This window comes from Micromys minutus (genome assembly GCF_963924665.1).
Source record: "Micromys minutus genome assembly, chromosome: 13".
Classification (NCBI taxonomy): Eukaryota; Metazoa; Chordata; class Mammalia; order Rodentia; family Muridae; genus Micromys; species Micromys minutus.
In genome coordinates this window covers 1,450,896-1,471,786 of record NC_137982.1, presented here as the reverse complement: position 1 = coordinate 1,471,786, position 20,891 = coordinate 1,450,896, and the positions used below count along the sequence as shown (strand labels likewise).

Below are 20,891 nucleotides of genomic sequence, written 5' to 3'. Positions count from 1 at the left end.
GAAGGCATATGACTCCCATACTGTGGGTGGCCCTCATCCAAACTGGATTATGAAGGTGACATCAACTTCCTGGTGTCTTGCAGAGTCTGTATTTGGTCACCCCACCTGCCTATACAAGACACAAGCCCTGTTCAACGGCTAGGTTTTCTGGATGGCTGTGATCCATCTGGATAGCAGTGCAGAAAACTTAGTCCTGATGGCCACACTCGCAAGAAAGAGGAGCAGCCAGCCAGCGCCCACTAGTGGAGAAAGCCCTCGCGGGCTGCACCACCACGAACTCCCGAGGGCTCTGGCTCGTCACATGGCATCCAGTCCTGCCCAGCTTGTCGCTTCGGAGTCCCCAGGCCAACGCAGGCACTTCCCAAGAGGCGGGGCCGGAGGTCAAGGTCTACCAGCCCTTGGGCTGTTTCTCCCTCAGGCCACCACTTGGCCTGACCGACGCTGACCTCTGGAGCAGGCAGCTCTGCCGTGCACGGTCCACACTGGTCCTCGAACCGTGGCCCGCCCGGTTCCTCTGAACAGCACTTCCGTCCGGGTTTCCCCTGAACACTCTGCTCATGGGCGTAAAAGACGTCGAGGGGCCCAGCCACGGCCCACTGAAGTTCTGAGCTTGCAGGGGAAAAAGATGGGGTGGGCTCGGCTTGAGTAGGGGGTGTGACCACACCGGGAAGGAGGCGAGAACTAGGAGGCGGGGCAGGTGGAGAGGGCGTTTCCATATGGAGATCACCGTGGCCTCATTGGTGCTGAGCCGGGCCTGGGAGTGGGCAGATAGGCCTGGCGGATGAAGGGGCGTGGCTATGTGATCAAAGACCTGCCCCTCTGTCCTGGGAACTTGGTTAAGGGGTTCAAGGCGGGGCGTGAGACAGGGACCTAGGCCTTGCACCATCTATTCAGTATCAAGGACGAATTGTCACGACTTAAGTTGTCTCTCTACCAGCTGCTTCTCCTTGCTGTCCCGGTCCCCTTGTCCCTGACCTTGGCCTTACCCCTGGCCTACGGTCCCCTAGTTTCTGTGGGACACGCTCCTCCTGTCCCACAGGCTTCAGCTAGAATCGTTAACTTGCTTCGCAGCAAAGCAGGCATCTCCGCTCCATGAGCTCTCTAGGGGATCAGATACGGGACTGGCACCGGGGCGTACTGGCCGTGGCACGCGAAGACTGGGACTCGGCGCTTTGCTTCTTCTTAGATGTCCAGAAGCCGCTGGCTAAAATGTACTTCAACATGGGCTGCGTGCATCTGATGGCAGGGGATCCCAAGGCTGCGCTGCGGGTAAGCGCCCCAGGACTGGATACCAGATCCCGCTCCCCAATCCCTGATGGACGCCTATGGGGGGATGCAAAAGAAAATGTTACTGCCAACGTGAAACCTTATTATCTTCCAATGGGCACCCTGTGAAAGGATGCTTTTCTGCTCCTCACAGTAAACCTAGCAGGGGTGGAATCCCTGCCCTTTACCCTGTCGGTTTCCTAGAGATTGGTCCACAAATGTTCTCTCTTAGTGACTACCTGAGGCAGATTGGAGCTTTACCGTTAGGAGACCCTTCTCTTAGTTGAGACCAGAACGGACACGGTACCCTCAGTCTGTGCCGCGTCTGGCAGGCCCGGGCACAGGCGCTCAGGACTGAGGGAGGGGCTTACCCGAAGGCAGGCCGGTGGCTGGGTCCTCTCTTCCTGGAAAAGTGTGTGTGATGGGGAGCGGATTTCAGCAGATGCCTGTGAACACTCACATGTGTCCCACCTGCTTGTCCAAGCAGACCTCAGCCATTACTGGCTGTGTGACAGACACCCTCAGCCCCCTGCCTCCAGCTCAGACCTGCCTGGACACTGCACGGATGAGGAAAAAAGACACCCAAGGACCAAGTGTGAGAGTAGCTGTGTGGAGGTTTCTTTATCACTTCTTTCTTGAAGTGTTAAGTATTTATTTATTTACGCGTGTGTATAAATCAGAGGAAAACTTGTGGAGTCAGTTTTCTCTTTCCCCTGTGTGGGACCTAGTGACCAAACTCAGGTCATTAGGCATGGTGGCAAGTGTCCCTACCCACTGAGCCATCTTGCCAGTTCTCTTCTATCACCTCTTACACATTAATCTGTATTTATTGTTTCTTCATCAAAAGGATGCCTGCCTTTAATCCAAGCACTCGAGACAACGGGCAGGCAGATCTGGGAGTTTGAGGCCAGCCTGGTCTACAGAGTGAGTTCCAGGAGAGTTTCAGGGCTATACAGAGAAAATCAGTCTTAAAAACCAAAAACCAAACAAAACCAAATAAAATAAAATAAAAACAAAAGGGCTATTGTTCAGGAAGGGGAGTGTAATGTTCAGTTACCAGGTGGTTCAACGGTGAGGGAGTCACATGCTCAGCTTCTCACTCCTTAGCCAGAGAGGCGTTTGAAATGCTCCCCCAGAAGAAAGAGAACCGCCTTGAGTCAATAAAATTTACAAGCATGGGTGTGCCAGCTAAACCCGGAAACGAAAGTGGACGGCGTACTTGGATAAGGAAATCTGAGTGTGCAGGTCTGACTGCACTTGCACTGTCAGTGAGAAGCTTGTAGAGTGGATGCTGTACTGACTGTGGCGCAGGGAAGCCATCTCACCGGCTGCCCTCCACTGGGCCAGGCGTGGTCTTAGGAAACTGCAGCAGGTCTCTGTGCACAGAAGACTCCTGTGCTCTGACTCTAACCCACACCTAGTTTGCATTTTGTGTGAACTACCGAAAGAGATTTTAAAACAGGGCTAGAGGGATGGCTCAGTGGTTTCAAGCACTGATCCCAGCGACCACATGGTGGCTCACAACCATCTGTAATGGGATCCACTGCCCTCTTCTGGTGTGTCTGAAGACAGCCACAGTATATTCATAAACAAACAAACAAATAAATAAACATAAATAAATATTTTTTAAAGTTAGTAATATATTTTATTTGAGTTCTTCTATTTTAGATGGTTGTGAGACACCATGAGCTTGCTGGGAATTGAACTCAGGACCTCTGGAAGAGCAGCCCTCTCTAGCAAAGAGATTTTGAAAAGCCCAAAATTTACACAGTCCTGCCTCCCAGAGATGAGCGTACTGACATTTTGGGATGTTTTATTGGACTTCTTTGCCATGGAGGTGTGCCCTGAGTCTGTTGTGAGGCGCTTGGGGCAGCTGAGAACACTCTCCAGACTCGAACTGTACAGTGGCCCTCAGCCATTGACACATTTCCATGTGTGTTTGTGGCTTTGAGTTCTAGGTTACTGGGTTTGGTGTTCCACACACATTTTTGTCCCTAGGCGTTTGACCAAGCCGTGACCAAAGACACCTGCATGGCTGTTGGCTTCCTCCAGCGGGGAGTGGCCAATTTCCAGCTGCAGAGGTAAGAGCCCGGCAGTATCCCCTGTCCCTTAAGAAATGGTTCTTTGTCTCTGCAAGCCCATGCTTGCACCTACTTCCTCCAGTCCCTCCTCTGGATCCCCTCCAGCCTGGGTGAAGATGCTCTGGTTAGCCTGGGGCTCCACACGATTCTTGTCCCCGTCAAGATTTATGGTGCTTTCTCAGCATCCCTGGCTCTCTCCATATATCTACAGTAGTGAGGTCACTGCATTGATAGCCAATCTGCAATGTGAAAACCAGGCTTCTCCCAAGATGCGCATGGCCGGCCACCCAGCTTTCTAAGAGGAGGAAGGGAGGAGAGATAATCAGGGATGCAGGAGGAGGGATATCTAGTGACTGACAGGGATTTCAACCACAGTTGGAAGGTCAGAGATTAGTGAAGGCCTCATAATGTTAGGGCCTGAGAGGCAGGAAAGGAATGCCCATAACAGTTGGAGGTGTAGGCACAGAGAGCAGGTGTTCAGGTGGCTAAGCAGAATTAGCCAGGAAACTGCCATTAAGCACACTTGCCTGGACTTGGTACCCACAAAGATGACTACTATTGCCACAGGTCTCCCAGAGCTGACACAGAGGTTCAGCACTCCCTTGTAGCTATTGAGAGACCCCTGGTGCCCGCAGGTTCCAGGAGGCTGTGTCTGACTTCCAGTTGGCCCTGGCACAGCTGAGAGGCAATGCTGTCATTGACTACACACAACTGGGTCTGGACTTCAAACTGCAGGCCTGGGAGGTGAGTGAGCATTGACTGGCGCAGAGGTCAGATGCCAAGCAGTGTCGCTGGGGCTTAGAGGTGCTCTCTGTGACCCTGGGGTTCGTGGAAGTTCTAAGGTTCTGCATGGCCCTGGGTTCTGGGGTCCTGGGATGAAGTCTGGAGTTTGCAAGGGTTTCTCTCCTTTATGTTCGTGTTGCTGTCGTAGACAGCCATGTGGAATGAGGCATTCTGTCTAACCAAAGACTTTTGGAGCCCTGAAATCCACTAGCTCCTTGATTGCCCAAGGAGGCTAGAGGCAGTAGAGGGGGCAGACTGCTCACACTTTGGAGCCAGCCAGCATGGACTCATGTTGGATACAAACAGGACAGACTTGAAGATCATGACAAAGCGACAGACAGTTTGGGGAAAAGGTGGTTGGCTCAGCAGAACCTATAGCTGGGCTGGAGGAAGCATTGGGAACACAGCTGTAGGAACACAGTAGGAACACAGCCATTGGAACACAGAGTAGGTAAGTTTCTCCCTTTGTAGCAAAGCTGTTTGGTAATGTGCTTATCTCTCCAGCAAGACGGGAGAGCAGGGTCACAGCATCAGGTCAGTTCGTCTGCCTGTCTGTGTGAGATGGCCTTAAGTCAGTCCTCTTTGCCCATGAGAATGCTCTTTCCATTGCATGCCAGGTTCTGAGCATCCCTGCATTGCCAACGGGAACCCTTACACATACTCTAGACTCAGAAGTACAGGGAGCAGTTAAAGATGGTGGCAAGGTAAAGAATTGAGAGGGTGTTCAGCTAAGCGGAGACTTTGTGAGCCATCACGTGAGAGTTGAAAATCTAACCCTAGTCTTAGGAAGAGTAACAAGTGCTCTTAACCACTGGGCCATCTCTCCAGCTGCCCCCTCACTCGCTATAAGAGGGACACTTTAAAGGGGGGAGCTACTTCTGCTGCTTCAAGCAGAAAAGTCCAAAGCAAAGCATGGCCCCTCCAGGACTAAACAGATACAGGGCATGAGAACTTAGCGTCTGAAAACTGAGCCAGTCAGGCAGCAGGTGGCCTGGTCCCTACCTGTAACATCAGCTGAACATACACAAGAACCTTCAGCTACTACAACTGAGGAGCTCATATGAGGACCACCTGGGGGCCCTGACCTCTGCAGTCATGTTGGTCCTTGTTCCTAGGTCCTATATAACATGGCATCAGCACAGAGCCAGGCAGGTCTCTGGACCAAGGCTGCCAGCACTCTGGAGGAGGCAATCTCCAAATGGCCAGAGGGCGCCCAAGATGTCCTGAACACTGCCATGGACAAAGTGCAGGTGAGAGTCAGATTGGTTTGGAGTCAGGTTCTATAGCTTCCTCCTTTAAACATGGAGAGAGGCAGCCTGGGTGCCTCATACTTCCTGTACCATGGCATATGCTGGGAGCCCAGGCAGGCTCTTCTGCGTCGAGGCTCGGGACTCTGGGAGCTGTGGCTAACCCGGTTTACGTGTTCCATCCCAGAAACAGGTACCGCTGCAGCTGCGGCAAGTACCGAAGCGTGAGGTCTTCCAGCCTCCCAGGCGGTACCTGAAACATCTGGAGCCCATGGATTTTCTCGGCAAGGCTAAGGTAAAACACTAGAGTGTTCTCCAGCTCAGGGACACAGCTGCCAGCACGTAGCCTGTGTCAAACTCATGGTGCGCCGGTCCCTGCTCTGGACAGCTGGGAATAGTCAGAAGGTAGGAGGTGGGCACAAGGCTCCTGGGGTTGGGGTGAGTATTCACACACTAGGCTGTAGACTAGAGGCAGAACTTACCAGAAGTCAGCTTCAAAGGAGGGCTCAGGCCTTCTGATGGGAATCCCTGGTGCCCTCTTCACCCTATGCTCCTTTTCCAGGTGTTGCCCATGTCTGCATCCTCACATGTCTGGTTCCATACCTCTGCTATAAACAGCAAGGTCCCAGAAGTCGGTGACCATTCTGGGCCATATCCAGCCCCCTAAGCCACAGGCTATGGAGGGATCCCACCTCCAAATATAAGAGGAACTCAAGAAAACAGTCACTAGCAGTGTCCCAAAGAAGGGCCACCTTGGCATTGCAAGGATGGCCCCTGGGCTGGCCACATACCTATGGTCACTTGTGCTGGACCCACCAACACTGTGTGACCATGAGCAGCCGCCTGAGGTGCACATTGAATGCCCCGTGATGCAAACTCAGTTCAGGTGGAGAGGAAATTGTATTTGTCCATCTATCAGAGTTCACTTATCACAGCTGTTGCAAAAAACACAACTGTTGAACATGTTATACTACGTTCTGTTGGTAGTATTAGCAGAGATGTTTCTCTGGGTCGTATGTTTGGGTTGTTTTGTTTTGATTTAGCTGCAGCGGTCCAGCAGTCTTGAGCTACGGTGCATGTAGCACACCCTGCAAAGTAAAACCACAGAGCTGCTGGGAATTGGGGACCTGGAGGAGCAGACCCAGTGGGGCCCTAATCTAGCTACATTCTTGCCCCCACTAGGTGGTGGCTTCAGTTATCCCTGATGATCACAACTTGGACGTCCAACCTCAGCAGGTAGGTGTGTAGGCCTCAGGCAGATCCAAACTTTGCCTGGTTTGCAGAAAGCAAGGTTTAGTTGGGACGGGCAAGGGCTTGAGCCCCATGGTGAAAAAGCCCTGAGAATGAGGGTACCTCTTCTCCTGTGGCTTGAAACCTAAACCTTTAGAGACTTGTCACCCACCACATTCCCACTCTCCCTGAGACACACCTCTGGCCAGGCAGGGATAACTGTTCACTCTCATTTATTCACCTGTCACTGGCCAGACACTAAGCCTAAGCTAAGAGAGCAAGCGCCCTCCTTGACAATCAGGCCATGGTTATGGCAAGAGTCAGCCACACCAGGGGATGGGGGCAGTAGGGCCAACTCACTGGCACACATTCAAACCCACCACAGGGACCAGATGGTAGCTGTTAAAGGAAGCACTGGAGTCTTTGTTGGACATGTGGTGATCAGGTCACTTGGTAGCCTGGGGAAATACAGGTCAGAAGGACCCAACGATGCCTTCCTTCTTGGCCATTGCAAGCTTCAAAGCTCTTGTGAAGAGGAGTTAGGCAGGGACTCTCACTTCGCTGTAGCAGCTGCATGAGCCAGTGGTGAGCACTTTGAAAAGGTTTGGTATCAGGACACAGGACAGTCCGCTCCACTCGATCCAGTCTTTAGTTCATCCTAGTCCAGTGGTACAATGTCCTTTCGAGCAATTAGACACCCATACACAGTGCATTTCCATAGTGTCTCTTTAAGACCAGTTCACAAACCGCATTCATGAGTGTCCCGCAGAGGGTGGAGGTCCTCTCTAACTCAGGGCACTCTAGACTGGGCACCTCCTAAGACTGTCCTGAGCCTCTCAGGGTCAGTGGAGAAGCCAGCATTGAGAGTTGGGGATTGATAGAAGACCTGGGAAGTAGCTGACTCTCCACTGGTGCCGGGCTCTGTGGACTGTAGGTCTGTGGGGACTCAACCCTGTCTCAAGGTGTGCCTACAGTCTGGCCTACCACGATTTACTGCCAAGGAGGTTTGGCTAATGACTTCCTGCTAACTGCTGGCCAAACTCCCAGACTATATCTTTAACCTCTGACTGTGCTAGGACAGAGCCCAGGGAGTTTCTTGAGTCCAGATACAGCACCTCAAGACCCCTGTACTCTCAGATTCACCCTCAGGCAATATATATATTTGTTTATACAAATCCAACAAAGGTAAAAACCCACCAGGGAATGTCTAGGAAACTCCACCAAATAACACCATCAAGGCCAGCATACAACAAAAATCCTTAACAAGGGCACTCACAGATACAGAACTGGCTGACTAGTTGCCAGGTTACCAGCTCAAGTGCTGGCTGAAGGCCTGAGGGAGAGAGGAAGACTATGAACACATTTATTCTGATTGATTCATGATACAGATTAGACCTACTTAGAATACAAGAGCTCATTCTTGAAGCAAAACACTGAGTGTAAAGGCTGAAGTATGAGTTGCAAACTTCTGAGGAAAAGGTTAACTCTATTGAAAGTTGGCAAAGTGTCTTACCTTTATTCATAGCTTGCTCCTGTAGCTTCCCCACATGCAGATTAGGCTCTCAACATCCAGTTAAACATGCTTTTAAGTAGAAGGATGTTGCCCCTATCACACCCAAAGAAACTTAGCAATCTAAATAGTAAAAGCCCTGGTAGGTATTCAAATTGTGCATAAGTAACTTTTAAACAATTTACACACAAGTAGTTTTGTACAAAGTAAGATGTAACAAAACCAACTAAAATGTGTCAGGATGGCTACAGCGGCATGTGTGAGGTTCTCCAGGGTCTCACTAACAACTGTCCACTTTTGCAGAGGTCCCAGGTGGAGCAAGCCAGCCGCCAGTTGTGGCCATCCATGTGTACGGGGGTCCTGAGCTCACGGGGTAGGAGAAGCCTCTTCGGGGGAGCTGGGGCGTGGGCACTTTTTCTAAAGAAAGGTTTGAGCTGCTTGCCAGCTTTTCCTCTACTTCAAAGTGTCTCCTTTATGAAAAGGTGGTCACATAAGCCCTGGCCTATGCGACAGTTTGCTGGCATCTGGAGGGCCTGGCCCAGACCGCTCTAAAGATTCCTCAGGAGCTGAGGTAAGAGCTGTGCCTCTCTCCAGTCTCTCCTCATCAGCCACTGAAGCAAAGAAAGCTGTACCTCAGATTCCCTTTGACCTTTCAGCCCAGCCTCTACTCTGATTCCTTGGATCCAAGAACAAACCTACCTTCAAAGGCTAAGCAGCCCTGTTTCCGTCCTCAGGGAGCAGCTACAAAGGACCTCGAATCCCTGGTGACTGTCACTGTACACTGCCACTTCACGGTGGCCCTGAAGGCTGCCAGAGGCACTGGCCTGTCCAGCTTTCGGACACTGCTATCTCAAGCCCTCCTTCAGCAGACTCAGACAGGGCAGCTCAGGTAAGTCAGAAAATGGGCACAGGAGACTCTAAGTTACAGAAGAGGACAGATCTGAGCTATGAGGAGTGAAGGTTTCTTCTGAACTGGAAAGAAGGCTTTTGTTGCTGTTTTGCTCTAAAGCAGTCACTTCTCAGGCCTAAGACAGGACCAAATCTAAGGCCTCCTTATCTCTATGCCTAAGAATCTGGGCAGCCACTGCAAGTAAAGGCTGAGAACAATGGAGAGCCACAGAAGTTAATTTCCTTTAGGGAAAGACCAGGCACTAAGTATTTCCCCTACAAATTGTAGCTCACCTTCAGGACTCCCTGTGCAGTTACAGAGCCCCAGGAGAGGAGAGACCCTGGATCCCCATCTCCACAGAGGAGTCACTGCAGAGTGTATGGAGGAGTGTGCCCGTGAGCCCAAGGGGGTTGCAGCTCCAGTGCCGGGTGAGTCAAGGGGAGAGGCCGTGATGCCTGCTGTGGACAGCCCAGGCAGTTGGAAGGGAAGCCCCTCTCTTGCGCTGCCCCTGCAGCCCACCCATTTGTTACAGGGGGCCTGGGGTCGGCCAGTCCTCTACCAAGTAACAGCTCAGTACAACTATTGTGCCCAAAGGCCGGAGGATTTGGACTTTCACAAAGGGGACACGGTGGATGTTCTGTGTGAAGGTAGAAGGCTGCCCTTTCTCGACACTGCTGGCTTGCCCAGGCCTGGTGGGGGCTGTGCCCTATAGGGCTCAGTCTTTGCTGCAGGCAGACATAGCTCCCAACATGTCTCCACAGTGGATGAAGCATGGCTGGAAGGACACCGAGACGGTCACGTTGGCATTTTCCCCAAGTGCTTTGTGGTCCCAGCTGGCACCTGTGTGGAAGCCTTGCCAGTACCGGAACCCCAGCCGGAAGACCAGCACTAGCAATAAATACTGTGACAAAACCAGTATTCATTTAAACAAACAAACAGCAACAAACTATCTCCTTCATCCCAATTTGATCTGTATTCTGAGACCGATTATAAAGAGAATCCAACCAAAAGCTCTTGTCTCAGGCTGGCCTCAGACCTGGACTCTGACTATCTGGTCTACCTGTGCTGGGCTGGCCATAGCCTTCTGAGGGAGCCCTGTTCCCACAGCCACCTCTCCTGTTTCTATCCCTTAGATAACTATCAGTCCCCATAGCCAGTGCCACCCTGAGGGGACAGAGGCGTCAGTGCTATCAGAAATTGGCCCTCCTGGCCTGCTCCATCGGCAGGAGCCCTTAAGGGTCAAGGGTTCATGAAGGTAGGCACCTAGGATGTGCTCAGAAGGTCCTGTGTGCCCAGGCTTTTTTCCCCAACGACAGCTGATGGTGGTTCACAAAGCTAACAACACACAGCAGTATTATCACCACGGACTGTCCCTGCTTCAGACATTGCCATCTGCAGTTATTTCAGCTTTGTTTCTACCTAGTCCTGGGTCCAGAAGAGCTGGACTGCAGCTGCCCCAAGAATGGCCACAAGGGTCAGCACTGCGAATGCTACTCCAGCCGTCCAGATGTCGTAGCTCTGGGCCCGCCACTGGGTTGGCGCCTCAGCTGGAAGCATTCCTGTCAGGTTCAGCATGAAGCCCAGTGTCCAGCCAATGTCCGTGCCACCTGCCTGTGAGACACATGGCTCCTCAGGGCTCTAATCCCATTCTCACCCTGACCCAGACATGATGAGGTTCTTAGGGTAGTCACCTGCTTCTGGAACTGGATGTTGGACCAGGTTTCCTCACTGAATTTGTAGCCCTCCAGCAGCAATACAAGGATGTACAGGCCCGAGGCACAGTAGTCCCGTAGCCAGGGCTCCTGCCCTGGGTAGCTGGCTTCTACCTTGGGTTCAGGAAGCCGATGAGTAAGTGAGGTTCCATGACCTTGTGGCACCTCCCTCCAGCTATGGTGGGACCTCCATCCACCCAAGCAGTCTCCAGACAGCAGGAGACTGTTGAGTTTTTTCAGACAGCTTGTCTGCAAATCCCTGTGGAGACCACCCCCAGCTGGGAGGGGCTGGGGTGTCCGACCTCACAACAACCAGAGGCCAACACCATCACTGCCCTGGACCTTTTTCTAACCCAGAAGCAGGCATCTTTCCCTGCCACGGTGTTTTCCTCCCAAGTCCCGCTACCTCAAGGGGACTTTATCACAGATCTCTGTCCAGGAAAACCCCAGAAGACCCAGGAGGCCCCGCTTGCCCGTGGTATAGTACTGAGACAGGCTAGGGTAGGTACCCAGGGTCACCCACCAGTTTCCAAGGTTTCTCACAGAACTTCCAGATTGTGTCATTGACAGTGTTCAGTGGCTGCCTGGAGGTGAGGTTCAGGAAGTGGAAGGTGTAATAAAAGTTGGAGAATGCCTGGGGGAGTAGAGAAGGTGCTGCAAGCCTGAACGGAATCTGCAACTCCACACTTTAGTCAGGGGTCCCCACAGGTGTTGGAGTCCCTAAGAGCCAGCCAGGTCACCTCCTGTTCAACCTGTCCTTAGGGCCCCTGGGGCTCCAGAAAGAAGCCAGGACCACAGGGTCCTCACCGCATGGGAGGCCGTGCTTACATAGAACTGGCCATGCACTGGAGGTTGGTAGACCCCATCGAAAGCACAATCCTCTTGGCCCTTACAGCTGGAGAAGTTGAAGAGGCGCCGGAGGGCTGCCACACAGTTCCCAGGGTTGCCTATCCCTTCAACTGTGAGGTTCTGGGTGTGGTTCAGGGAATCTGTAGTGTGGACGCAGGGTGAATCATACAAGGAAGCCAGTGGCAGTGTGGCCTGGTAGCCACTGTGGTAACATGGGTGTCTTACCCGGCCCACCTGGCTGCTCTGCAGAGAGAGGAGAGGGCATTAGCTCTACGCTCTGATCCACCCCTTCACTCTACCCCACGCCATCTCACCTCTCTGCCCTTTTAAATACCAGCCTGACCTTTGCCAGTTCAGCCAGGAGCCTTTTCAGGATCTGGTCCCGCCCAAAGCAGAGGTAGCTGTGTGTGTAGACGCTGTAGTTGGCGCCGTACAGGCGGAAGGTAACCTGGGTGCTCTGGTCCAGGATGGGGCCCTGAGGCACGAAGCTGATCTGTGTGGAGGCCCCACCGAGGTCCAGAGCACCAACGAGTCTTCCATCGTCAGGTAGGATCCACTGTCCAGAGGAGTACTGGCCACAGAGGAACTGCTTAGCTCTCTGGGCAGCCACACTGGCCCCTGGCCCACCACCCCAGGCACTGGCTGGTCAGACCAGCCCCTCCCCCAAGGCCACCCCTGCACCTTCAGCAGCATTCCCAGGACATAGTTGATAGTGATCCAACCAAAGGCACCTTCATCCTGCCCAGCCAGGATCTTGGCGCCCCAAAAATTCACAGGAGCCTTGCTTAGTGTCTGGGAGACTGCAGCTAGGATGTGACTCGCCTGCGAGCTGTTCTTCTGTCTGCGCAGAAAGAACTATGACTGAAGGAACCATGGCCCTCATCCCAATCTCTACTGTAGTTAGTTCAACCCAGGGTGTCCGAGCCTGGCTTTTGTGAGTGACCCTACCAGATGCGGCCTGTTACTATGTCACCTGAGCAGCCTCATTCCTGCTGTGGCCCCCAAGAATGTGGGCATCTCTGGATGCTGGGTCTGTGGGGTCAGCGCCAGTGCCTCCTCCAGGCAGCTCTTCAGGCTTTCCCCAGCCTGTGTCGGGTCAGAGGTATAAGAAGAGATTCCAGGTCCTGAAACACAGTGCCCTAGGTAAAGGCTCCAAATCTAAAGGTTGAGATTGAATGACAGCCACCAGAGATGTCTGACACCTGTGAATGTGACCTTTGCTGGAAGAAGAATGCTCCCAAGTTAAATTAAGGATTTTTGAATGGGGCATGATGGCGCTTGTCTATAATTCTAGTACTCAGGAGGCTGTGGCAGGGGACTGAGGATTTAATGTTAATCTGGGACACAGCAAGACCCTGTCACCTATAGATAAGGCCAGTCTGTCATCACCCAAGTCCAGTGATGACAGTTCCTAGAGGGAAAGATAGGAAAACCTGAGTTTCTTCCACTTTGGGGCTTCTGAAGAGTGTGGTTCTACCATCACTGAGCTCAGGATTTTAGTCTCTAGAATTGAGAGGAATCCCAGGAAATAAACTCAGGGCTAGCACCCGGTGGCCCCATCACCAGGGCAGTGTAGACCCAGTAGGAAGCTGCAGGGTGCCAGAGAGGGTCCTGGCTGGGCATATGTGGGAACAGATGAGGGGACCTCTGCCCCAGGCGCTGGGGGAGATCCAGGGTCTGAGATCTGTGTGTGGATTCTCGTCAGAGCCAGCCCAAGCATGTGACCCTGTGTCTCACCTCTCCGCTAAGCCCTTTTCTTTTAGGTTGATGTGCTTTCCTGAGGACTAGAGATGTAGACACCTGTCACCAAGTGGGACAAATGTCTCTCACACCGGGCTTCCTGTTATCCCTTGGGAGTCCAAGCCATGGCCACGGCCTGCCACAGGACTGTCCACTGACCTTCTATCTGGCAAGTCATGGCCTGGCTGACCACTCCTGTGTCCTTCTCCTTGTTTGCTGGCCACTGGTACACAAACAGGGATGTGTGGGAGGAGCCGGCGTCAAACACAATTCCAAACTAGGGACAACACGTGACCAGAAAGATGCTAAGACCAACATCCTGTTCACCCAGCCCAACATCCTCCTTAGGTCCCCGGGCCGAACCTTGGTGTCTGCAGGCAGGAGGACATTGGTCGCTTTCACCAGGATGAGGATGAGCATGGTGAGGCCAGAAGCTGCTGCAACTCCCAACAGGGCCATGAAGACCCGCTCCTTCCAGGAGCGTCCCATGGTGGGAGGGGCTGAGCTGCAAGTGAAGGTGGGCAGCAGTGGACACTCAGACTCCACCTGCTGTCCCAACTCCAGCCTTCTAGAGGAAGGGCCTTGACACGGCCCAGCCTCCTCAGATACCAAATCTAGGCCTCAGATACCCTCCTTGGCGAGGTCAGTAGCCAGGACAGCCACAGTGAAAACCGCCATGAACAGTTTGTGGAGTCCAACTGGGTGAGCCCAGTATTGTTACAGAAGCTGGGGGCCGGTACAGGGGGTACTGACTGAGGATACAGTCAATGGACAGCCCAGTGGAGCCAGGACAGCCATTTCTTGTACCACTATCCATGGCAAATGGAGCCTCATTATGAAGGCCTTATGAAGGCTTTGCTCTCCCTCTGGGCCCTTCTTGACTCCCCATGAAGAGTCCCAGCTCTGGACTAAACTCAGAACTTCACGCCAGGGTCTTCCATGATCCTTCTTTCTGGGAGCCTCAGGACCATGCTGTGTAGACTCCAGGGGACAGGTGTGGGCCAGCTAGCATTCTACTTTTAACAAAGACATCAGTTTCTTCTTGAAATCCTAAACTTGGATTTCTGTAATGGAGATCTGAGAGATTTTAGCTGACCCCAGAGGAACCCGGGCAGCTGACCGACCATGGAATGCTATTCTCTATGATACTCCGGACACCTATTTCCTTATTTCTCCTGGAGCCCAGTAGCAGTTGTGAGTCCTGACTCACTCCAACCTACCAATGGACAGAGAAGACACTAGGCAGCTTCTGGTCAGCTCTGCTTCAGAGCAAGCCTCACAACAGATGCTGTTGCCCACAGAACAAGGCAAAGCCAGGGTGTTCACTGAACCTCCAAGCACTTTGAAATTCTGTGACTTGGAATCTCATGGCAGATCCCCCAAGAGTGGAGACACTTCCAGTGCTTCAGAATGACATACAGGGTTAGGGCTCCTGGGAACAGGCTAAGTGGGGCACAAGCTCATCCAAAGGGAGGGAAACTGAGGAAAGATGACAAATGCCCTGCTCAGAGCCTGAACTGTAACTGGAGCCAGCACAGAGACACGTGTGTCACAGATAGGGACCAAGAAAGCACAGACGCCACCTCAGGAACATAGCACCTGAGACTGGGTAGTCACACACAATGGGACAAGGCGGGCGCCCCTCACCCAGGACAGGAAGTCCCCTCACCCAGGACAGGAAGTCCCCTCACCCAGGACAGGAAGTCCCCTCACCAAAGTCAGCCCACAGACCACGACAGCCCCTGGGGTCCCTCACCTGAGCTGGAAGCCAACTTCCAAGGATAACTGGAGGAAGTTCTGCTTCTGACCAGCACACCTGCTCTCCTCCACACCCCGTCGTCTCCACCCACTTAAACGTGGGGCCTCGGAGGGAGGAGCCCGCTGCTCTCCAGTTGCTACCTGGGCCAGAGGTCTACTAGATTTACTCTTCCTCCTCAGTCCTGGCTTACATTTGCTCCTAGGGAGGGAGGAAGAGCAGCGTCCCTAGTCTTCAGAATGGACTTTAGAACTGACCTGGGAATGACACAGAAGGCAGGACTGCAGATACCCTCCCCGCTACTGTGGACCTTGCCCTCTGCCCTTCTCACTTGGGCCAGACCAGATGTCGTCAGGTAACAGGTGACTTAGAGTCCAGAGGCTACAGGACCGGGTGCTGCAGAGCTGCAGGTGTAGGTGGGCCAGAAGAAGCCACTCTCCTTTAGACCCGTTGGGTTCTTAAAACAAGGTACTAGATAAAGCTCAGTTGAATGTAAATAGAATTGTTTACCTAGCATGCAGGAAGTCCTGTTCAAGCCCTGGCACTACATGAAATCCTAGCACTCAGGAGGCAGGAGGGTCAGATGTTTAAGGTCATCCTCTGAGTACAAAGCCGACTTGGGCTACAGGAAACCTTGCCTCAAAAAATGAGGGGTTGGGGTGGGGGTGGAGCTGGAGAGATAGTTCAATGGTGAGGAGCTTGCCACACAAGCATGAGGACCTGAGTTCAGAGGCACAGCACTGACAGAAAAACTAGGTATGGTGGCATGTGTCTGTAATCCCAGCATTGTGGACAAGGTTGGGGACAGAAGCAGATGAATCTTGAGATCTTACTGGCTAACCAGTCCAGCTGAGCTTCAGAGCTTCAGGTTCACTGAAAGACTCAGTCTCGGATGGATGGATGGATGGATGGATGGGTGGGTAGATAGATAGATAGAAAGAAAGAAAGAAAGAAAGAAAGAAAGATAGATAGATAGATAGATAGATAGATAGATAGATAGATAGATAGTAGACAGATAATAGCTGTATGTAGGTAGACAGACAGACAGATTGTGTCCATGTTAGGACTTCTATTACTGTGATAAACGCCATAACCAACAATAACTCAGGGAGGACAGGGCTTGGTTTGCTTACACTTTGAGGTACCAGTTCATCACTGAGAAAAGTAGGACAGGAACTCAAGCAGGACAGGAACCTGGAGGCAGGAGCTGATGCAGAGACCATGGAGAGAGAAGTCCTGCTTCCTGGCTTGTTCTTTCATGTTTGGCCTGCTTTCTTATACAACCCAGGATCACCAGCCCAGGGTAGCACCGTCCAAGTGAGCTGGGCCCTCCCTCATTGATCATTCTAGAAAATGTTCTATAGGCTTGCCTAGAGGCCAGCCTGGTGGGGACATTTTCTCAGTTGAGATTCCCTCTCCCAAATGACTATAGCTTGTGTCAAACTGACATAAAAACTAACCAACACAATTAACTCTGCTTCAAAGTAACACTCACAATGGATGTTGCTGCCTTCTAATCTAGTCAAAGCCAGGGTGTTCCCTGAGCCTCTGAGCACTTTGAAATTCTGTGACTTTGTATCCCATAGCATAGTCCACAAGAATGGAGACACTGACGGTGTTTTATGAATGACCTCAAAGCACAGGAACAAGTGGGTCACAGGTTGGAACCGAGAAAACCCAGACCTCACCTCAGGAAGGCAGCACGTGACAAGCCTGAGACACAAACTTGTTACTGTTAAAGCATTCGTTTCCTTTCTTGTTCATCTCAATATCTCAGAGTGTTAATGATATCACAGTGAAAAGCATTTCAATGTTTAAAAGTCTCATGACCTTTAAAAATTCAAACACTTCAAAGTTCAGGCGCGTTAAAATATATATAAAAGTCTCTCTAAAATATCCAAAGTTTCTCTGAAATTCCAAAGTCTTTTAACTGTGAATTCCTGTAAAAGAAAAAATAAGTAGATGCTTTCTTACTCCAAGAGAGAACCAGTACAATTCCAGTCCAATCCAAACCCAAATGTAACAGTTTACAAAGTTCAGTGACGCGCTCCTCAAGGCTCTGCAGCGACAGGTAAGGCCTGCCTGCCCTCTGCAACACACAGCTTGGCTAGCTCACATCAGCTCCACTGTGTGGCAGTTGCTGTCCTCAGCAGTCACCCATGGTCCTGACATCTCTATACACATGGCTGCATCTTCCCCAGTGACCTCCTCTAGGTTTTCCTCAGACACAAGCCCCACCTTCCCTCCATGAACTCTTCGATCCTCGGGTCCATGCAGTTGAGGATTCACCTTCACCTACGGCCTCGTCCGACATCTCTAGAGCTTCAGCTCTGGGGCTCAGTGCTGAGCCTCAGCTGCTCTCCATGACCCCTTCTGACCTTCAAATCCAGCACTACCTGCAGGACTCTTACAATATCAATGTTTGTTTGTTTTGTTGGTGTCCAGGAATGGCCTCACAAACCACATGAAGACGGGTCTCAGTCAGACAGGATTAGTCCATTGAGCATGATTGACGTGGGCCACATCCAGATTCCTGAACTGAACAGTGAGTGACCCTGAGTTAAGGTCCCTTTCAAAGGACTTTTTAAGCAAGGCTTATAAACAGGGCTTTTCAAACCTGAGATCTACGAACATCTGTGCCAAGTTATTCCACCGATAAGGATTTAGGGACGGGGATTTCCTCAGGAAATGTTTTCGTTGTACACTTGTCCAGCTCCCGTTGGTTGGGGTGTTCACTGTGGCTGGTGACTTGCTTTGTCTAACGTTCATGTCCTAACTTGTCAACCAGGATGTCAGTTACCCACACATATGTCTCTCTCTGCCAAGTAGCATGTCATTTCCCAGGGAGGTCTTGGGAACTTAAACTCTACCACTACTCAAAACGGAAGTCTTATTCCAAATATATTGGTGTCGCTTATGTTGGGGTCCATCCCAGGGGCATCTTATAAAGGCAAAGACCAGAAAAGCTCATACAAAGCTGCAGGAAGTGCTGCCGGGTGGGGGTTCATGTCCAAGCTTATTGTGGGCAACTGTACAAAGCAGTTCCACTGACTTCTATCATGATTGGTTTCCAAGGCTACAGAATATAACAGGATCTGTAATCAACTTGGGTGTGAGGTAGATTTCTAGTAACAGCAGAACGAACACATGAGAAAGTTTCCTTATAATATTAGTAACCAATGACAGGCTAGCCAGGCAGCAGCTACCTAGGCCTTAACATTCCATCTAGGCCTTAATTTTTTCCTAGGCCTTAACCCTGCATTTATTTATAATAAAATAATTGTTTGTTTATTATATGTAATAGTATAATTTTATTATATGTTTATTTTATGTATAGAAGTGTTCTATCTGCATGTGCACTTGCAGGCCAGAAGAGGGCATCAGATCATATTATATAATGGTGTGAGCCACCATGTGATAGGTGGGAATTGAACTCAGAACCTCTGGAAGATCAGTCAGTGCTCTTAACCACTGAATCATCTCTATAGCCCGAGTTTTCTTTCTTTCTTTCTTCCTTCCTTTCTTTCTTTCTTCCTTCCTTTCTTTTTATTCTTTTCATTTTTTTTCTTTTTTTCTTTCTTGAGACAAGAGTTTCTCTATGTAGCCCCAACTGTCCCAGAACTTGCTCTGTAGACCAGGCTGGCCTCCAACTCAGAGATCCACCCGCCTCTGCCTTCCGAGTGCTGGAATTAAAGGCATGTGCCACCATGACCCAGCTTTATACTATCATAGCTGGCTGCCTCTGGACCAGAGCTTCTCGATAACCCAGAGGAGACACTTCCCAGAAGATTCTGCATCACTGATGCTGGTCTCTTTTTGTTTGTTGTTTGTTTGTTTGTTTTGAGACAGTGAAGTGGAAACTTAAGTATTCTTTGGAAAGTCAGTTGTGTTGAATGGTGTTTTGCTGGGGCAAACACATAAAGGAACATTTTGGTGAAGCAGACACAGGTGAAAGAATATTCTGCTATGTGAAAGGACCCATGATGAAGGATTCTTTGCTAACGGTACAAATCTCCTCATTTCTACAAGAGTCTCTTACAGCTATTGTCGGGTCCCCTGTGCCCCAGGCTGCTCCACCTCTTCCACTTAGCCTCACACGTGCTGCATGAGGTCCCTTCCTTTGTGCCCACAGGGTGTTCCCTGTGCTGGGGGACTTCAGTTTAGTGTAGATGCTGTAAACATCCTTGCAGGAGTATTTTGAAGACTTTAGCTTCATTTAAGAGCACCAAAGCCAGGTGCATCAGGGCACACCTTTAATCCCAGTCCTCAGGAGGCAGAGGCAGGCAGATCTCTTGTGTGTTCTAGCCCAGCCTGAGCTATGTATAAAGATCCGGATTAAAAAAACAAAAACAAAAACAAAAAACAAAAAAACCAACCAACCAAACAAACAAACAAAACACCCAAGAAAGGTGTAATGGCATGTTTAGTGAGATCTGTTTAATCTGATGTAAAATTATTCATCACAAAAGAACCAGTTTTCAAAACTAGTATCAGCTTTTACTTTTGCCCAATCTGACCATAAGATATCATGTGGGTATCAATTGCATTTTCCTTAGAATTGAGATGTTGAGCATTCATTCATGGGCCTACTGTATTTATCACAACCTTTGTTTAACTGTCCTCTTTTGGTTGAGCTTTAATATTTGTTTATTACTCATTTTAATACTCTGTTTAGGGGCTGGAGAGATGGCTCAGTGGTTAAGAGCACTGACTCCCCTTCCCGAGTTCAATTCCCAGCAACCATGTTGTGTAATGAGATCCAATGATGCCCTCTTCTGGAGTGTCTGAAGATAACTATCTACATTGCGCTCATATACGTAAAATGAATAATAAATCTTTTTAAAAAATACTCTGTTTAGAGGATCCTGCACAGTCTTGATACAGGCTCTTGAATAAGTGACTTTAAAATATTTTCTTCCAGAGTGTTAGTTTCCTGTTCTGACAAAAGCAAGTTAAGGGACCAGTGTTTATTTGGTCTGTAGTTCAGCCTGGAGAAGTCAGGGACCAGGAGCCTGAGGCAGCTGGTAACACTGTATCTGAACTCAGGAAGTAGAAACAGGGGCCAGGCATGGCGGCACATACCTTTAATCCCAGCACCTAGGAGGCAGATGCAGGCAGATCTCTGAGTCTGGGGCCAGCCTGGTCTACAGAGCAAGTTCTAAGATAGCCAGGACTACACAGGAAAACAAACAAATCAACACAATCTCCTGTAACTTTGGCTCCAAGGGATCCAGCGCCCTCTTGTGGCCTCTATAGTCACTAGTGTCTGCCATGGTTGAAAGGAAAGAGAAAGAACGAAAAAGCAGACATCAGAAGACTTGTCTGAGCTCAGGACGCCTCCAGACCACCCAAGGAAACAAGCCTTTGACTACAGTTTCCTCAACACATGGTAATATTCCTGGAACGTGTCTTCATGCCCCTCCCCGGGAGATGGGACAGGAATGAGTTTCCTTTAGAATACCCATTACTGTTTGCTGGAGCTGGTCAGTCAGTGTGTAATGGCATCTCATTCTATGGGAAAACGTTTTTGCTGTGTGTGGCTTGTCCTTGTAATGTCATACAGTCTGAACTTATGAAAACTCTACTCATATGACTGCTCTTAACCCTCAGAGCATGAATTGTCCACTATTGCATGATACTGTGGTTCATCTCATTTATTGGTTCCATTCTCCCAGGTCCCACCACTTGTAGAACAGTGACAGTATCTTTAAGTGTTTAATCATCCAGAAGATGGTCAGTGTGCCAAGGGGATGGACGGGTACAATAAGACCTACAAACCAGGAATCCTGTGGGTTGGTACGAAGAAGCCATCAGTCCCTAAAGGGAGC

General features: G+C 50.6%; 2 protein-coding genes across 4 annotated transcripts; one reads left to right on the top strand and one right to left on the bottom strand.

Moving 5' to 3' along the window:
- Nucleotides 1-1,092: 1,092 nt before the first annotated feature.
- NOXA1 (NADPH oxidase activator 1) lies at nt 1,093-10,005 on the top strand (the record flags this gene model as incomplete). Its single annotated transcript, XM_080927346.1, has 12 exons — nt 1,093-1,269; nt 3,265-3,347; nt 3,983-4,091; nt 5,246-5,380; nt 5,565-5,672; nt 6,560-6,613; nt 8,421-8,490; nt 8,600-8,688; nt 8,852-9,006; nt 9,320-9,434; nt 9,539-9,653; nt 9,768-10,005. 12 exons carry the CDS (start codon nt 1,093-1,095, stop codon nt 9,896-9,898), a joined length of 1,341 nt encoding a protein of 446 aa, XP_080783472.1. The 3' UTR covers nt 9,899-10,005.
- A 420-nt stretch (nt 10,006-10,425) lies between these two features.
- Nucleotides 10,426-13,796, bottom strand: ENTPD8 (ectonucleoside triphosphate diphosphohydrolase 8; the record flags this gene model as incomplete). Of its 3 annotated transcripts, none has more annotated exons than XM_080928093.1 (9): nt 10,426-10,617; nt 10,698-10,828; nt 11,238-11,352; nt 11,547-11,810; nt 11,902-12,138; nt 12,249-12,408; nt 12,541-12,691; nt 13,467-13,584; nt 13,671-13,796. In XM_080928093.1, the coding sequence occupies 9 exons, from the start codon at nt 13,794-13,796 to the stop codon at nt 10,426-10,428; spliced, it is 1,494 nt and encodes a 497-aa protein (XP_080784219.1). The 3 variants fall into 3 exon arrangements, with proteins under 3 accessions (XP_080784219.1, XP_080784220.1, XP_080784221.1); XM_080928094.1 differs by having other exon boundaries at nt 11,547-11,801; XM_080928095.1 differs by lacking the exon at nt 11,238-11,352 and having other exon boundaries at nt 10,698-10,832; nt 11,547-11,801.
- Nucleotides 13,797-20,891: the final 7,095 nt, after the last annotated feature.